Consider the following 18,959-nt stretch of genomic DNA (forward strand, 5'->3'; position numbering starts at 1 on the left):
CATCTTGACGTCTACCAGCGATCCCCGAAGCGATTCCCGGACTATATTCCTAGCGCTCCGACGGACAGACGTCGCGGACAGCGTGCTATGGCGCAGGCTCAGCGGCAAATCCCAGCAGAGGAGCGAAACAGAGTTGCAGCTGAGGACCAGGCCCTTGCAGAGGCCGAGGCAGAGCTACCTCATGCCTTCATAGACTTGGATGACGACGATAGTGACTCGGAGGACATCGAGTTCATTCCACCACTCCCGAGACGTCACGATGCTGAGGCCGGTGGTTCTACTCAGGGTGCGCCTCAGACTTCAGTTCCTTCCTCAGATACTGAGACAGCTACCACCGAGCCCTCTGCTGCAGTGCCTTCGGAGATCACTCTTATCCTTCGGCAGATGCAGCAGCAGCAGGCAGCTCAGGCAGAGGATGCTCGCCGCCGAGAGGAGCAGCAGTTTGCACTGATGCAGTCACTACAGCAGCAGCAGCAGGCCATGTTTGCAGCACTTCAGGCAGACCGTGAGAACAACTCCAGATTGTTCTCCGTTCTTTTCCAGGCACAGGGCCTTCACTTGCCAGCTCCAGCACCTGCTCCAGCTCCTGCCCCGAGTCCTTTCCCAGGCAGTGTCAGTGCACTCTTGCGTACTCCAGGGTCTGATTTTCCTCTGTCAGCTCTCTTGGCCTCCGGAGTGTACTCTCTGCCTGCTGGGATGTCTCAGAGGCCAGTGTTACCATCGTTGACTTCTCCTGTACCCACTGGTCCTCTGAGCTTCGAGGACACTCCACAGCCGACAGTCCCCGAGCATCAGCAGCCTGTCATGTCTCCCCATGTCCCTCAGCTGTCAGTTGTGCCTTCTTCAGTCGCTGAGCCAACACTTGACGCTCCAGATGCTACTCTTCAGTCAGTGCAGGATCAGATCGTTGAGGCGACAGCAGCTGCAGGTCACAGTCCGTCCAGCTCCGACTCCGAGGCCGACGGTTCTCAGTTCGTCGTGGCACCTTCTTCGACAGCATCGGGTCCTCCATCTTCTCCAGCTCCGGATGCTTAGTCATGTCCTAGTTTTTCTCTTTTTGGTGCCCCTAGGTAAGTGGTAAGTGTTTCGGTGATTAATGACAACCATATTACTGTGACTAACAATTTGTTTTGAAGGGAATCAAAAATTCAGTATACAATGACATTTGGGTAATCTTGGTCCCTAAAGTGCTTATATGGACAATCAAAGGACATATGCTTTAAGACTAAGGATCTTCTAGTTCTAAGTGCCACAAAGGAGATGGAGGATACTTAGAGTAGTATAGGTCTTCTTTTCTTTTAGTCTTTTGACCGTACTATAAAGGGGGGCTAAAAGTAGTAGCTTGACTTAGTGAGTCTAGACATAGATGATGCACACTTGTTAAATTCTAGCACTAGGTAGAGCATACAAGTCCATGGTGAAGCTGTCAAGGAATTAGAGCTCAAAGAGATTTGAATTGGACGAGCTCACAAAAAAATTATTCACCGGATTATCCTCTGATGGATGTCTAATACTCACCGGATAAACACTAATTGAGGCATCCGAATTATATGAAAAATTTCAGAAGTGTCACACCGGAATGTCCGGTGATGGAAGTCCGGTGACCACCGGAGCTTTTCCAGCAGAGAAAATTTTGGGAGAAAAACAACTTTGTAGTCACCGGATTATCCGATGCCCCATAATATGAACACCGGACTATTTCTTGCAGAGAGCATTGCTTGGGGCCACAGTGGAAAATTACAGTCACCGGACTATCCGGTGACTTAGCTGGCAGAACACCGGAGAAATGTTGCGAAGAAACTCAGACAAATTGAACTCACCGGATTATCCGGTGAGAGCAAAAAATATCACCGGAGTATTTCTTGCAGAAGGTTCTGAAATCTAAAGGGTCGGGTAAGTTGTACTCACCGGATTATCCGGTGATGACTGTTGTTCACCGGAGTTTGTCACCGGACAAATGTTGCCGTGCAACGGCTAGTGACAGCTGACTCTGGGTTTGAACCCACCGGATTATCCGGTGATCTTAAGGATATAGCCAGCGGTTTATCCGGTGATTACAGAAAAATGGGAGTGGTTAGCCAACAGCTAATTTTTATCTCTAGGCTATAAATACCCACTCAGATGGTTTCAACAGTGGCTCTTGCGACTCTGTAGCAGCTCATACACTTGGTGTGTTATTTAAAAGCAAGAGAGAGAGCACTTGTGTCCATTCCAAGTTCTTAGTTGAGGATTAAGGACTTCTTTGAGTGCTTGAAGAGTAGCAAGTGTGCATCTAGTTGTTGTCTAGGCTTTGTCTTTGTCAAGCGAATCTTGAGGCTTGTTACTCTTGGTGGTTGGCAACACCTAGACGGTCTTTGTGATCGAAGGATTTCTCGGTGAGCTCTTGGAGGAATTGTGGGAGCCCCGGGAGAAGGAGGATGTACTTGGTTTGATACCCGCCAATCCGGAGATGGAGAAGGGGTAATCAAGAGAGAGCACTTGAGCCTTGGTGACTCAAGGGGGAGCGACATCCTTGGTGGATGCTCCAACGAGGACTAGGGGGAAGTGCCAACTTCTCGAAACCTCGGAAAAAAAAATCGGTGTTGTCTTCTCCAACTCCTTACTTTCTTGCATCTTATTTTGAGTTTTGTTATTATTGCAAGTTCTTCTTAGTGATTATCTTTCTTAGTTAATTCTTGCTTGATTAGCTATCTATTTCTAGTTAAATCCCTTAGTCACATTTCCTTTTAGTTTTATTTGCTAAAGCGGTAGAAGTTTTAATCAATATCCCAATTCACCCCCCCCCTCTTGGGCTATTCGATCCTTTCAGCTTGCAAGGATATGAGCGGCAACGATGGATCACAATACGTATCACTGTACTTCACGATCGATGCATTGGAGAGCACATGGCTTGCAAAGATGTGTTTCTTCAACATCGAAAGCGGCCACAAAGCGATTGAAGGGACTAAGTATGTACCTTATCTCCGAGCACGACGCATGGATCCTAGAAGGCCTAGAGCCACGAGGCTACAAGTGACACATGGATGTAGCAGATGCTGTTGATGGTCTACACAAATGCAAAATTTGCAAACAATCTGGTCATGATAGGAGGACTTGTCCAACCCGGTAGTAAACTATCAGACCACTATCATACTGTATTAGATTAGAGTTGTTGCAATTTAGTTTATTTTATAAAGTTAATCGCAGATATGGTTTGTATTCTAAATTATTATTCACCTATTAATTGTACTAACTATTTTGTAATATATCATAAGGTATTGGCATAACAGACGATGTTTTTTTAATTGAATCATGAAACTTGAAATCATTGTCATGACTCATGGTGGTCTTCTTGAGCTTCTTTAGTAGTGGTACGGCGAAAACCATAGGAGAAGGATGATTTTTATAGGGCAGAAGGTACCATGATTATATATGCTTTATAATTGCCACGATAATTTGTTATTTATTGATAACATATTTGGATACCTTTGTAGTTGCTTCTGTTACGTGCCTGGAATGTCCACATGATTAAAGAGTTAAACCATCGTTTCCATGAGCCACTCTTATGGGCAGGACTACTACCTTTCACTCTCATGATGGCCGGAGCTACTATACCGGGCGATGGCAGGACACCTCTCCCACCGATTGAGGTGTTACTGCTCATAGGTCTCCTCGATCGATGGCGTCCTGAGACGCACACGTTCCATTTTCCTTTTAGCGAGATGATCGTAACATTGAGGGACGTGGCTATGCTGACAGGGCTGTCGATCAGAAGCGCTCCGTTAATAGTTCTACGATCAGTAAAGGAGCAGTGGAAAGGTTATGTTGAGGGTAGGTAATTATCTGTTATGTAATGCACTTCAAATGTACAAGTGCTATTCAAGCTTCATTGATCCTTTGCACCTTGTAGGTTTGGTGTGCAATATGATATGAAAGATGTTGGACTCTCCATGTCTTGGATTCATGAACTGTTGTAGGGAAAATAGCCCTATTAGGCCATATTTATGATTTTGGTGATTAATGATAATATAGTCAATAGGACTAATATGTTTGTCAAGAATATATGTTAGTAGGTCTCATGGATGTAATACATGAAGAAGTCACCGAAGCTGAAACAAAGAGAGGAATGAATTGGACTTGTTTCATGAATTTTGATGTTATCAAATGAGATGGATTTCTATATAACCTTGCAGAGCTCTTCACAAGCTTTCCATAGAGACCAAGATCATCAAAATCTGAGTTCGGAGCGAAAAGTTTTACCTAAAATACATAACATGACCGGATAATCTGGTAATCACATCAAAATTAGTTTAATGCTACATAGGATAATCCATGAGAACAATGAAAAACAGTCCAGTGTTCACTGAAAGTTTGAAGCGGGGTCTTTTGCCTCACCAGGTGATCCGGTGTTCACAAAATGAACACACCAGACTATTATTTACAGAGAGCTCCAAAATGAACATATGCACATTAGATAATCCGGTGCATTTGTCTGGTGTTCAGAGAGTTATCATAGGATAATCCGGTGTTCACAGATGAGTCTGAGTGGGTTCCAACGGCTAGTTTCTTCTGCTATACTCACTAGATGATCCGGTGTTCACAAAATAAACACACCGGACTATTATTTCCAGAGAGCTCCAAAATGAACATATGCACATAGGATAATCCGATGTATTTATCCGGTGTTCAGTGAGTCATCACAGAATAATCTGGTGTTCACAATGGCTTGAGTGGGATTCCAACGGCTAGTTTGTGAGAGTGTACTCGCCGGATGATCCGGTATTAGTACTACTATTCTCATCGGATCATCCGGTGTTAATAGCTTTTTAGAGCTATTGAGTTAATGGCTAGTGCGCGGGTTTGAGGCTATAAATACCCCTCCACTCAGTCATTTGAAGGTGTGACGTGTAGTTAGAGTCTAGAGAAGTTCATATACACCTAAGAAGACATCCAAGCAACCAAAGTTCTTAAAGTGATCATCCAAGGCAATTGAACACAAGATTATAGAGTGATTAGTGTTTATAGGCCTAGAGAGTGTGTTGATAGGTGATTGCTACCTAGAGAGTGGATTAAGGAGTGATCCAACAGTGTACCTCTTGGTACGCCGGCACCTTGAAGTTTTGGTGACTCACCGGCAAGCTTGTTGACCCTCCAACTTGGTGTGGAGCGGTAGCAAGGCGATTATGCGGGGACGCATAGACCCTTGCCTTTGTGGCTCAAACTCCAAAGTAATCACAATGGCGAGGAACCAGAAGAGGGGCTAGTAGTGAGACCTTGCCTTGGTGGCTTGGTGGCTCATCCGGGTGAAGACCTTGTCTTTATGACTTGGTGGCTCAAGAGCCGTGACCGGGTGCCGACCATGAGCATATCATTTGTGGCATCGATACCACGGGAAAAAAATCATTGTGCTGAGTTTGTTCTCTCTACCTTATTTATGTTTCCGCATTTACTCAGTTGCAATTTACCTTCTTAAATAGGTTGCAAGCGTTTTGATCGGTAGAGTAGACACACTAGATAAACCTAGAGCACATTTAGATAGAAATTGATATAGGTTTATCTTGTGTTGTTTTTTGAGCTAAAATAATTCTAAGAGGTTGATCCACTTCATTCTCCAAGTGAATGATCTTCGCTTCACGGGAGCAACAAAAACCACCGCCTCATCAAAACGGGGGAAGGACGAATAGGAAAGGAAATAGGTGTCATAATTCACCCCCTCTTAGGATGTCACCAATCCCTACAACTGTCACATTTCGATCCATGCCCACTGGATGCGGATGATACTATAGTTATGCAACACTATGAGGTGTACATGTACATCTTGCTGGGATAGATCATGTTCTGCAACACGGCAGACGATTATGTACTCCCCCATATTGTATGGTTAGTGGGTCAGCTCGCGTCACGTCCTTATGAGCTGACATCTTATAGTTGGGGATCTGTTGTGCTTGCTACGACCCACAGAGAATTATGTGTTGCAACCCAACAGTCAAAGAAGAAGGGATTCGTTACAGGTTGCCTACACATCTTACATGTATGGAGTTGGGAGTATCTCCCAGTTTGTCGACCTTGGGTGAGCATGATTTACTATCCAGTCCTTATTTTCAATGGCGTTGCAGATAACATGAGACATACGATAGGGTATCAATGGATTCATATCAGGCTGAGATGGAGTCAGCAGCAAGACCATGGTAGCTACTTCCGGGTGATCAGTGATCTAGACATCCTCAACGTCGATCTCGTGGAGTGGGATCCATGACGTATGACACGAGTGGTCGAAATTGCGACTGGATGACTCATTGCATCCTCTTGTTTTTGTGATTCAGACATATGGATGATCAGATGCTTCTTGTTGGACATGAACAATGTTGAAGTATATTCTCTTGATCGTGTCCAGAGGTAGTTCGGGTACCGACAGATGGTGCCAATACCCCCCCCCCCCACGAGACGCCGAACGGGAGTATGAGTAAGTGTGCTATTGTACATAGCATTAGTACTTTAGGTGATCTATGTTAAAAAATTATAACCGTTTATGTCATATACAGGAGGAGCACATAGGGGAGCAGATGCATGCAGGACTAGGCATCCATGAATGTCGAGCACATACAGAGGTGGACAGAGTCAGCCTTGGTGGATGTCGTCGTTCCTGTTGGACAATACGATGACGCCACATACTAGAAGTACCTTTCATGGTACCATTCGCACACACGTGCCACCTTACTCAGCGGACTTATAGAGCTGGCCCCCAGACCGTTCCCCAAGGATCATGCCCATCTTCTTCATGTTGTTGTAAGTGATGCGGTACTTCTAACAATTTTCATTGGTTAAACCTCTGTATTAATGACATAACCCTCATCTTATAGGCCGAAGAGGCGTATGAGATGAATATACAGGTGGAGCAAGCTTGTGAGGAAGCAAGCGGGTCATCAACGCGGAGGAATCGGAACCCTCTCAGGGACTACATGAGGATGAGAGAGTCCTAATTGTTATCTACGTGGTCTAGGTGGTAGTGCCCCGCGTTGGAGGGGGTACGACCTACCAACCATGGACCCATCCTATACCTCCACACATCAGGCGCTCGTCCAGTGCCTATGGGGAACTCGTTTGGGCACAGTCATGAGAGGCACCTTTAGCTGCGGAGCATTGTGTGTCATGTTCTGGTATTGAGGTAGAGGAGTGCACGTAGGCTCCTGAGCCTGAGCAGTGTACACTGGGTTCACAGCCCCCGCAGTGGACATAGCCTCCTTAGACTACGATGATACCTTCACCTGCAGCATCAACTCATCAAAAGGACATCATTGACTGCACACAGCAGATGCCTAAATTGAGTGGCACGCAAGATTTTGACTGTGCTGCTACAATGCAAGCCGCCAGCTTCACCGAGCTCCTCAGCGGATGGTACCCCCACTATCCCGATGCACCTAGGGCGTTAAAGCACCATACTTCTATACTAGGTTTCTCTAGGAGGCAAAGAAGGATAGTGATGTTGCTCGACCAGTATTCATCCCACATTTAGGTTTGTCATTTTTTATTTGGTCACCCTACTTATCTTATTCTCATTGATTTGAATGCTCTTCTTTTGCATTAGGCGTTCCCGAAACATGCAGAGTTCATCAACAAAGGCATCATAAACTTCTTGATGATGTATATGCTATTCAGTAGGGGTATGATGCCTTGTTCGTGTATAAGATGTTGAAGATTAGCGAACCTAAGGGGTACAAGGGCGCCCTCTACTATTCAACCAGAATGACAAGGACGATAAGGTTGATGATTTCATGCCACCAATGCTTCGACGTTCCAGTAGCAATACAGGAGAAGGATCAATGAACATTGCAAGAGGATGTGCTTCTACCGTGATAGCTCAAGATGACAACGACAGTGACGATTTCATGCCACAACAACCCTTCCCTCTGAGGACTCCATCTCCGGAAGGCACTAATGACCCTTAAGATAATTGTGGATTACTAGTACCCATCCTTACAACTTCCATCACCACATCGGAGATGACAATCATCTTATCCTGATAGTATTGATTGGTACAACTGATATCCTTCTGCTAATTTGCGTCACCACTTTTCACCGCCATCTTGAGATGATCTAAGTATTCAACAGTTATGCATTATACATCTTGAGATCAATGATACAAGGGGGAAAATTGCCACACCGTTCCATACTTCAGCAACAAGGATAAGGTCACGGGCCTCAGCAACAATAATTGATTCGTTCCTATTCATCTGCCAATTTTGTTGCTTGCAGACGAAAAGTGTTTGTAAGTGGTTGTCGAACGTGTCCCTGTTTGGATCCTTTGGTGGATGACCTTCAAATAGTTGCACGGCTCTTCTCCATCTACCACACACATGATTTTTAGGAAGACTACTATACTTTGTGAGATATGTTCATATCTATGTCCTGACTTAGGCTTTAAACATGAAGTGACCACACGACAGAGCTTTAAGTATAAAATAACGACATCTCTATCCTAAAATGACTACACGACTCTTTCTCTCTCTACCGACGGACACAACAGGATTCCCTGAGACTTACCCTGTCATCGCAATAACTCTCCCTCGAGCGTGCATTGTCTTTGAGCAACACAAACTCAACTCACATATGCTTTTATCCGATACGATGGGTGTAATCAGAGCTAAAAGCAACTTAGTATTGATATGCAGAGAAAAAAGACTAATGGAAGTGCAAGCTCATCAATACTAGTAGTTGCAGACTGATAGAGAGCTGGAGAGAGGTAACAAAAAATGTCGCTGCCGTTACATGTCACGTATTAGATGGATGCATTCAAGCAAAGTCGGGATGTGCTTTTCATCCTATATTTAATGTGAGTGTAGCTATTGCAGGTGGTAGGTACGTAGCCTTCGCATGCAATTGGATTGATTGCAGACCCCTCGCATACAACCGGATTGACGCGATAGAGGTGACAAGAGACAACACGCGGCAGAGGTGACAACATCGCAGGGCCTGGCTATATTCGGCACATGAGGTGCCGAAAACACCCGGGCCTGTCATTTTTCGGTGTGCGATGTACCGAAAGCCTGTATTCGGTGAATGAGGCATCAAATACACATGATATATTTGTAAGTATGATATTATGTTATCTTTTTTTTATAAATACGATCCGTTATGTTGTCTATTTTTGAATTTTTGCCGGTTTCCGAGTGTTAGCATAAGATGCGGGAAGGAAAGTGAGGGTGGAGGATGAGGGAGAATCTTTGATCGTGGTTCGTTTGATCGTATATAATATATGGTGAAGATTGTCAGATTTTATTATAACTCGTGCATTTTATATGAAGTATAGATACTCCTTTTCTTTTTGAATCATACTTTAATCCTCTAAATTTGAGTCCTCATATAGTTTAATCTAAAAATTTTCTTTGCAACCTTAAGGCTGCAGTGGAAAGCCTGTAATCCCACATCGTCTTTTCCGAAGACACCAACTGAGAACATAAATTTTGATTGAAATTTCCAAATAATTGAACGATTTCCAACGAAATTCCCATGACCCGTTTGTTATATATGAATTTTATAGGAACTTTACACGATAATCGCCCGAAAATAGTGTCATTCCCACAGGAATCTCTCGTTCCAAATTCGGCCAATGGTTGCAAACTGGAAGCACAAGGGATGGAACCCAATTCATCTCTGCACCGCTCACTGCAGGTTCACTCTGCGTGAAATGCTCATCTTGATTGCACTACAGCAATCGGCATCGGCACCAGAGATCACCAGACGAGAGATAAAAAGCTAACTAATTACACCAGCCAAAAACCATTTCCATGGCTCCCTGCATTCCATGCTGTCACAGCAAGTCACCAAATTCTCAGGTGGATGGGATCGAGGAACATGATCGAGGAACGATCATGTGAAAGGTTTTGACAAGGTGGGAATCAGATTATTCCCACGTTCTCGGAACGAGGACGACGATCCCGGGACGAAGAACGCGGCATGGTTCCACGGGTGACTACTCACAGCAGCAGAAGGAATGGCAATTGCAGTCAGGCCAGAGCACTTCAAATGCAGCATGTTCCCCGCCATTTCTTCAGACATTCTTCCCGGTTGTTACGGGTTCCTCTCCCTCCTCGGGACCTCTGGTGAGCCACTCCTGCGCGGCGGCGAGGTCGGGGAGCACCGGCGCGCCGGACTGTCGCCAGCGCCCGGCGTCCGCGGTCTTGAACCTGTCCAGCAGCAGCGCGTGCATCCCGATGCTCCGTGCCGGGGCGTAGTCCTTGCGCATGCTGTCGCCGATGTGGAGCGCCTCCTCCGGCGCCACGCTCCCGGCCGCCTCCAGCGCCATCTCGTAGATCCTCGGGTCAGGTTTCTCGACGCCGACGATGCCCGAGAACACCCCGAAATCCCACTCCGATCCCTTCGATCGGTTGCATGCAATAACAAACACTTGTCAAAAACTCATAAGCAGGCTTCAGATCACACTCAACAATGCCGCATGCTTCTTCAGGTGTTCATCAGCATGCATGGAAGTGAGTGACATGGTGAGGATGGCTAACCTGATTCAGGCCCAGCGCAGGCAAGACGACGTCTCTGTAACGGTGCTCTGCGTTACTGACAATTCCGACAACGAGGCCCTTATTCCTCAGCCATCTCATGAAGTGTTGTGCGTCAGGGAACACCGAGTACGGCGCGGAGGAACCGAACGCGGCATAAATCCGCCTGAATATCTTCTCAAATGTATCGTCATCGTAATCATAGCCAGCCTGCAGCATAACCAAAGAGCAAACATGGCTGCAAGATTATCAGTTCTGATGCAGATCAGTGCACCAAGTAACCTCAAAGGAATTCAGTGTAAAATTACTTGATAATTTGATTTATTTTTAGATACTGCAACAACATATCCTGGCATATACATCCGACGATACACACAACCGACTTGAAAATTTGATGGCAACAATAATAATCTTACCCTGATAAAGGAGTCCTTGACACACATCTTCCACCAGTCGGCATTGGGCATGCTGGACGCATGGCCAAAGCACGGGTGTTTCCTTGCCATCTCGGTGTATGCTTCCTTGAAGCCTTCGTGCATGCGCTTGTAGTCGGGGCATGGCATCCCTGCAGACTTGGCCGCCATGCAGTAGTAATCTCCAAGCTGGCCTCTGTAAGCTATCAGGGTGCCCGTCACATCCACGGTGACCAAGCGCAGCTTCGGTAGGAGCGACATGGTTGGTGACACCCTTCGAGGTGGTTAAATCTGTTTATTCATGCAGGCATACTTAGTTTCAAGGTTAAAAGATGAAGTAAAAGTAAAAAAAAGAAAAAAAATCGAAGGTCACTACGGCATCCCACAAGCAGCACAACCATAAACTATTCCCTGACCCTAAGTAACAACCGAAGCACTGAACCCCGTTGCAACATGCAGATGAAGAACCAGGAGTAACATCTACCAGGTAAAGCAGAACAAGAATCATATAATTCTTTCTTGGCTCGACTTAGAACACCAGTGCCTTGAGCTCCAGGGCAGAATGGAAGCGAGAAACAAGTTACCGCCTCTGCGAAAGCGACACCGAAAACCGCAAAGTCTGAATGCAGGCAACCACTCCCAGGAAGAAAGAGCAAGCTCTTTCAAGCAATCCAAGCAAGAATAATGAAAAGCCCACGTCTTTCTTTTGGCCGTTTTGTACTGCTTCTCAAGAAAAGGAAGCAAGTCAAGTATAAGTCCTTCGCCTTGGCCTTGGAAATGCCGGCAAGAACACAAACAAATGCAGGACACCTGTGAGAATCAGCAGCAGGCATCAGACGACCACACATAAAAGTACTGCATTTTGTTTTGAGTACCAGTGTAGCACACTTGATCACATCAAACATAAAAGGCAAGAAGTTTTCCTTCGCCCCCAAATGGCGCCTGCGTGAAGAAGACAACGAAAAAGAAGAGAAACAAGACGCAAGAGCCATGCAGGAATCAGAAGAAAGGCACCGGCCAAGATGCCAGTTCCCTCGCACAAGGAAACGGCAAGGAGGAAGAAACAAACCAATCATCTCTCAGTCCCAGCACGCAGTAAGGCTTCAAGGCATCGAGGTGAGGTCCAATGAGTGATGCCAAGGAATCCAAGAATTTTGTAGTGGCTCATGGAAAGGAACCCAAGAAATGAAATGGTTTTCCCACGCTGTGAGCTCCAAGCGTTCCTCTTGGCCTCTGCTTTCCTCGCACATTCGGAAATCTGCTACGAAATCCTGGGGCTGGGAAGCTGCGGAATCGGCGGAACTGACACCGGTGGTGCATCGGCCCAGCCGATCTCAACTCGTCGTTTGATCCCGGCCGCCGCCGTGACTCGCCGGAGATAGACGATGACAGGAAGAAACGGAGTCCACGGTCCAAACTCTCCAGTCTCCAGCCCCAGGCTGGAGCTCGGTCTCCACCGCACAAGATTAATCCAGAGGTTCCATGCGTGGATCTCACTTCTTAAAATGTGCAACCCTAGCGTCATTTCGAGATCTTGCATTGGCATATATATATCTCTAAATTTTCCGGTAAAATGTCGAAGCTAACAAAATACAGTTAGGAAAGCAGATTCGAGCAATCTAACAGACCCGACACGAAATTCAGAGTCTTGTGTTCTAAACGAAAGCAAAAAAATGTAACCTGTATCCTCAAGACAAGCATCGATAATGTTCAGGTTTCCCACTAGGGCTTTTACAACCGTAAGTTGCCTAAACAAACAGCAAGGGACGCTACAAACGTAGCAAGCAGATCTATACCCTGACAGCACAAGTTCACAAACCAAGACATGTAGTGCAAGACCAACGATTTGCAACATGTAGGGCGTGTACGTATTGGTAACTTGAGGTGTATTTATAGAGGCGCTATTCCTTGACATCTTCGTACTTCTCGTCGTCGTCCTCATCATCGTCATCGTCTTCATAGTCTTCGTACTCGTCGCTGTCATATTGAAGAAGGCTGAAGTCCCTGGATTGTGCCTTGAGCCGCTCCTGGATCCTCTCCTTGATGGCGGTTCCCTGAGGACAGTTTTGAAAGCAAGCCTAATGAGCAGAGGGTTCCTTTTAGCATACAGAGTACTGTACTAAGGAGCAAAGGGTGACTGACCATTGAGTGACAGCCCTCCTCGAATTTCTCTAGAAAACCGGCAACCCAGCGATCTGCATTTTCCACCCACTCTTCCTGGAGTTTGGCAACCGTATTCCACTGCAAATGAGCAAATGAACGGGTGCATTTCAGAAGGCTAAGGTTGTCAACCAAATAATCAATAAAATTGCAACTAAAAGTACAGACGAAAGTGTGGTCCATTGCTCTAAGCACAGAAGTTTACAAAGTATGCAATTTACTGGTGTATAAGAACTCTCAACCACAAAAAGATCAAACTTTACAGAACAAAATAAGAAAGTATGTCCAAACAAAGACAAACTGGAGTAATGGACATATACCACTAATCCACTATCGTCCTGATAAACTTGCAAACATAGGTGGTATCATGGCGGCCAACTGGCCGCTCATGTGGGCCCAACCCAAGGATCACCACAGCAGCAGCAGGAGATAAATCTTACCTTTTAATTAGAAGATAAGTTTGGTATGTTAGGATTCAAGTTGATTTGTTTAGATATAAGTTTGGTAGGAGATAAGTTGGTAATCAGATTGGATTAGGACTGCTTAGAGATAAGGTTGGTGGTAGATAAGTTAGGAGTTGGAATTGATTTAGACTTGCAATTTCCTCTCTCTATATAAAGGGGTAGTCACATATCATAGTAATCAAGCAAGAGAATAATTAATCTAAGTCTCACCTAATATTCTAAATCTCCCCGATATATAGTCTAATCCTTCCCCTAGCAGTCAACGCCGCCTGACTATCCTCCCGACGGATGTTTATCCCCCTAATGACCCCAAGATCATAACATATAGTATTAGAGACAACTGATCACAACCCATGGCTTCAGTTATGCTCTCATCTTCATCGTCGTGGTCGTTGGTTTCGCTGTCGCCATCCCTATGGGCGACGCCAGTGGAGCCACCAGTGGCACTGCCTACCACAAGCAACGTGGGCAAAACACTCTGAACAACTTGGTGCTCTCACGTGACAGGATCCCAACGCTACAAGCATTTGTCAATGTGGGGACATCAGGGGCTGCAACCATGGCCGCCACCCTGCAATTGAGGACGATCTGCCCAAAAGGAGGGGTGTAATGTCATGGCGACTAGCCGACCGCTCGTGTGGGCCCAAGGATCACCACGACAAAAGCAGAGATAAATCTTACTACCTCCATTCTGAAATAGATTTCGTTTTAGGAAGTTGGTTTTATTCTTAAATACATGTCATTTTAGTTTTATGAGGTGGTGTTTCCCCAAAGAGCCCCTATTAAAAGTCTTTGAAAGTTGGAGCTGAGAGTTAATGAGTGTGATGGATTAGGTGCTAATTAATTAGAAGTTGGAGTTGAGAGCGAATGAGTGTAGTAGATTGGATGCTAATTAATTAGAAGTGTTGGAAGTGGGAGCAATTGAGAGGGGTAAATATGTCAAAGGTGGAAGAATTGATGTCACCTTGTTCTACGTGTTAGAAGCTAAAACGACATCCTTTTAAGAACGGAGGTAGTACCTTTTAATTAGGAGATAAGTTTGGTATGTTAGGATTTGAATTGATTTATTTAGAGACAAGCATGGTAGGAGATAAATTAGGAGTTGGAATTGATTTAGGATTGCAATTTTCCCTCTTTATATAAAGGGGTAGCTGCACATGATTGTAATCAAGCAAGAGAATTAATATAAGTCTCCCCCAATATTCCAAGTGTCCCAAATCTATAGTTTAATCTCTCCCCTAGCAGTAGATACCGCCCGGCTATCCTCTCGACGGATGTTTATCCCCCTAATGATCCCAGGATCTTAAACTGGTGGCATCCAAGAAAATCATACCAGTTGAATCAGACCTCATCTATGCAGATCTTGTACACAGCAAAGAGCACTTCGATTGAAGTACTGTATAAGCTACAAAATTGGCATCCAAAAGAAATTGATACGCACAAATGCATATGGGTGTTGAATCAACGAAATTCACAATGAGAGAGATTAAGAAACCCTTAGAATCAATTTGATCATCGTTAAACTTCTACTTTGTCATGAATAAAGTTTTTTTTTTAACACACATGAGAGCTGTGTATTTTTTTCACATTAAGGGAGGCATGAATAAAGATGATGGTTGAAGTACCTTCTCCCCTACTTTTTCTTGGTGTTGCTTCACTTTGTCACGCAGGTTTTTCAATCCCATGTTAACTCGCAGTCGTTTTTCCTGATAAGATGTATAAGGGTCAATTACAAGCCCATAAACACAATGCTATCATAGTACTTGCAACATAGAGATTCCCTATAAGTTGGAATTGCAGCTAAAGCATCAAGTTAATATCACATGCCTTCACATAACTGACACCAAGATCCTTTCTGGTGTAGCCCCTAGCCAGATTCCGCATAACATACTCGTTATAATCTTTAACAATCCTCATTATAATATCCGATGTCGATATCCCATCCGTGCGCTTGGTCTCCATAAATTTACCAAGTTTTTTGACCTAACAAAAACTATTGATATTAGTGATTATCAGGAAACAGCAGACCAATGAAGGATTAACTGATACTATTAAGAGAACTTTAGTCGGGATTATACGTCAATGGCTCAGTTTGGAACTTAATAGACTCACATGTTCGTAGACATCTTTACCAGCTCCACTAGCATCAGCATACCTGTATAAGTTCAAATAGCAAAAATAGAGTATGGGTTAACTGAATAGATGAACTTCAGATCCATCATTGTGCAAGTCCAAAGGCTACAGATATCTTCCAAATTTTGAACAAGGAAAATAATTCATTGCAATAAGAACAGACATATGTATTATCACAGACAGTTCCTTGTAAATATTTACTGCATCATGGAAACATCAGTCTTTTTCAGAACGAGCACTTACGGCAGAGAATCATGTGCAACATAATCGATGTTATGCTTATCCAAGAACTCTTCTGTCACCACCCATGGAGCATCAGGAATGACTTCATCAACCCACCTAGGGATATAGAGGAATATATTAGATACAATATTGGCACTTATTAGATAGACTCATAGAGCATGAGACATGATTACTTGCAATGACGAAGTGATTCATATCGCTCCTCCTCAGTCATAACAGTTCTCCCTTTGAATTTGTGTGTCAACTCATCATTGCAGCATCCGACAAGAAGATATGTGTTTGGAAACCTACAGATTTGAAGGTGCTCAGTTCAGTTTGCTCGTTTTACAATAGCTCCAGTAAGAATTTTTTTGAAGAGAGCTTAAGGACAAAACAAATGTTAACAAGGATAATAGCAGTTCGAAGTCAAATGCACTCAATATCGAATACACAAAAAAGAAATAGCTCTTAGTAATATAACTAGATTACAAACATAGTATGTTCTAATATCATCACAGGATGACCTTTAATAATCTAAACACATCTTCATACTTAAGAAACCAAGAATAGCTGAAGGGTTCCTTACGAAAGGTATCAAAGAAAAGTCAGATGCTTCCACTATACTGTAACTGAAATGACTTGTTTCTTTCTCTCCCTGCATGCTGTTAAATATATGAAATTGAGGAAAAGATTGAGTATCCCTACAAGCTAACATAAATGTGACAAACACCTTTTTCCATATCAGTGTCCTTCAGCGGAAACAGAAATGATTAACACAAGCTGCTTATAGTTACTCATAATTCAAATTCAAAAGTGATCACTGTGAAAGGCATAGGGAATGCAGAATGCACCAGAAATCACAGATCGATTTGGACAAACAGGTACATTTCCTTACAAAACACATTTCACAACCGCATGTACGATGATATCCAAAGGAGAAAAAATTGAAACCAGCTTCCATTTCACTGCCAATTCAAAGAATCGGAGGATGCTCAGCAGTCACCACATAAGGAAAGGTGGCAATTTGTATCTGCGAGCAAGAGTATCATAGTTCCAAGCCCTCATTAAGAAACTCAACTACCCAAGCAGTATGTGGCAACAGACAAAGATTGCTGTACACGATAAAGAGAAATGCTAAAACAACTCCAAATCGCGCCCCATAATTAGGTGGAGTACATGACATAGGTGCTTTAACACCGCATGATCCACTAAGTGCAACCAAGAAAAACCATCCAGAGACATATCACATTATCACATCAGGTGGAAGTATAACATATCGAGAAAGGAGCAGTATGTCCCACCAAATTACCCAAAACAGAGTCCTACAGCGATATTGCGCGTCAAACTACCCACTAATTCGCAACACGAGCACGCCTTTTGAAACTATTCACCGGAATGTTTACACAAAAATGGGCATCCTACATGATATGATCACAAAACGTCACCCCTTCCGGAACGCTAATCGCGTGGGAGAATCAACGAAACCAGCTTACACAACTTCTCGGCCAACCTCGCGCTGAACAATCTAACCAAGCGCGATCCTGACCTCACCACAAGCGCCGCGAAAGCAGCAACTATCACAAAACGTCACCCCTTCCGGAACGCTAATCGCGTGGGAGAATCAACGAAACCAGCTTACACAACTTCTCGGCCAACCTCGCGCTGAACCATCTAACCAAGCGCGATCCTGACCTCACCACAAGCGCCGCGAAAGCAGCAACCTTTGCACGCCGCGCACCAAACGGGCGCCCGACCCCCGGCACCGCCAGCGCGAGGGCCAGATCGAAGCAGTTCGATTTAATCGGGGGGCAGACCCAAGAAGAGGAGGGGGAGGAGGTTTCTCACAGCTTCTTGGCTTGCTCGAGCGACCCCGCGTGGCCGAAGTGGAAGAGGTCGTAGATGCCGTCGGCGTAGACCCGGATCGGCCTGTCCTTCGGCACCTCCCCCTCCCCGCCGCCATTGCTGGTGGCGCGGTCGACCTCAATCACGTCCCCTTCAGCCTCCTTCCAGTCCTCCTCTTCCTCCTGCGAGGAGGACTGCGGCCTCGCCGCCTCGGCCTTCGCGTCGCCGGCCATGTGAGGAGAGGAGGAGGTGGAGAGGCTCGAGAGGCTTCCCGGGGGCCGTCGAGGTTGGAACTTGGAAGCCTCCCTCGAGCCAAGAAAGGAAAACTGATGGTCCGTGTCTCCGTCGAGTGGGACCGGGGCTGTGACGACACTTTGTGGGCCCAGTAAAGTCAAGACATATAGTATGGCACCACAAAGTAAATTTTATACGATCCTGTAAAAAAATTCTCATTAAACTTTATCTACGTTATTTATCTTATGATCTAATGATTGAGCTGATGAGGAAAGGAAGAGTGACACATGTTATCACAAAGAAGAGGATCTTTCGTAGGACATAATTCTATAAAATTAGCTTCCACGACACCATGTGTGAATTATGTGACTAGCGAGGACACGATAGAGGGTAATTAATTTTATGATTATATAGTGATTTTTAAAAAAGTGTTTAAATTGTCATCCGACAAATGTATAAGTGTATAACTATAGATTTGGATCTCTTCTAACTATCTAATGTATTCTGTCCTCCTTCCATTTTTAATTTTTTGTGCTCCCATGCGTCATGACATTCTATTTTAACTTTTGTGTCTTCTATGGGCTATGACATTATCTACTGACTTTTGGTTTTAACTTTTGTGTCTTTCATAGGCTATGACATTGTCTGCTGACGTTTGGTTGATATCCCTCTTCCAACTCTCTAACAACATATTATGTCATTCTCCTGTTCTAGCATTTGTATGCCCTACAACATCATTGTATGTCAGTATTTGATTTGTATCCCTCTGCCAACTCTCTAACATATTTTATTCTCCTCCCATTCTAACATTTGTGTCACCTATGATATGTTGTCCATTAGCATTTGGTTTGTATTTGTCAGTGACATAGGAATCAAGGGTTTTTGAGTCCTGAGGCCAGAACAGCAGAGTGCTACGTGACGTCCTCCCGCGGTATCATCTCCGCAAGGTACGAGAAGACCAAGTCCCGGGAGAGGGTGCTCGGGGCTATAAACAGTGGTCT

General features: G+C 44.6%; 2 protein-coding genes across 3 annotated transcripts; both read right to left on the reverse strand.

Annotated features, from left to right (window-relative positions):
• Positions 1-9,499: 9,499 nt before the first annotated feature.
• Positions 9,500-11,736, reverse strand: LOC133917376 (uncharacterized). Of its 2 annotated transcripts, none has more exons than XM_062361280.1 (4): positions 11,388-11,736; positions 10,907-11,194; positions 10,494-10,700; positions 9,500-10,354 (listed from the first exon to the last, which is right to left on the reverse strand). In XM_062361280.1, the coding sequence occupies exons 2-4, from the start codon at positions 11,162-11,164 to the stop codon at positions 10,028-10,030; spliced, it is 792 nt and encodes a 263-aa protein (XP_062217264.1). In that variant the 5' UTR covers positions 11,165-11,194; positions 11,388-11,736; the 3' UTR covers positions 9,500-10,027. The 2 variants fall into 2 exon arrangements, with proteins under 2 accessions (XP_062217264.1, XP_062217265.1); XM_062361281.1 differs by having other exon boundaries at positions 11,320-11,388.
• An 829-nt stretch (positions 11,737-12,565) lies between these two features.
• On the reverse strand, positions 12,566-18,057 carry LOC133918450 (choline-phosphate cytidylyltransferase 1-like). Its single transcript, XM_062362335.1, has 8 exons — positions 17,728-18,057; positions 16,077-16,190; positions 15,904-15,999; positions 15,640-15,682; positions 15,355-15,510; positions 15,153-15,233; positions 13,046-13,144; positions 12,566-12,957 (listed from the first exon to the last, which is right to left on the reverse strand). Exons 1-8 carry the CDS (start codon positions 17,955-17,957, stop codon positions 12,805-12,807), a joined length of 972 nt encoding a protein of 323 aa, XP_062218319.1. The 5' UTR covers positions 17,958-18,057; the 3' UTR covers positions 12,566-12,804.
• Between the last annotated feature and the right edge of the window lie 902 nt (positions 18,058-18,959).

Source organism: Phragmites australis, chromosome 5 (assembly GCF_958298935.1).
Source record: "Phragmites australis chromosome 5, lpPhrAust1.1, whole genome shotgun sequence".
NCBI lineage: Eukaryota > Viridiplantae > Streptophyta > Magnoliopsida > Poales > Poaceae > Phragmites > Phragmites australis.

Coding starts and splice junctions, on each gene's coding strand:
- LOC133917376 (XM_062361280.1), bottom strand. CDS start 11,164: ATGTCGCTCCTACCGAAGCTGCGCTTGGTCACCGTGGATGTGACGGGC. Junction 10,701..10,906: donor TCAAGGACTCCTTTATCAGG/GTAAGATTATTA, acceptor GTTATGCTGCAG/GCTGGCTATGATTACGATGA. Junction 10,355..10,493: donor CTGCGCTGGGCCTGAATCAG/GTTAGCCATCCT, acceptor AACCGATCGAAG/GGATCGGAGTGGGATTTCGG.
- LOC133918450 (XM_062362335.1), bottom strand. CDS start 17,957: ATGGCCGGCGACGCGAAGGCCGAGGCGGCGAGGCCGCAGTCCTCCTCG. Junction 16,000..16,076: donor GAATCACTTCGTCATTGCAA/GTAATCATGTCT, acceptor CTATATCCCTAG/GTGGGTTGATGAAGTCATTC. Junction 15,234..15,354: donor TTGGTGTCAGTTATGTGAAG/GCATGTGATATT, acceptor ACATCTTATCAG/GAAAAACGACTGCGAGTTAA.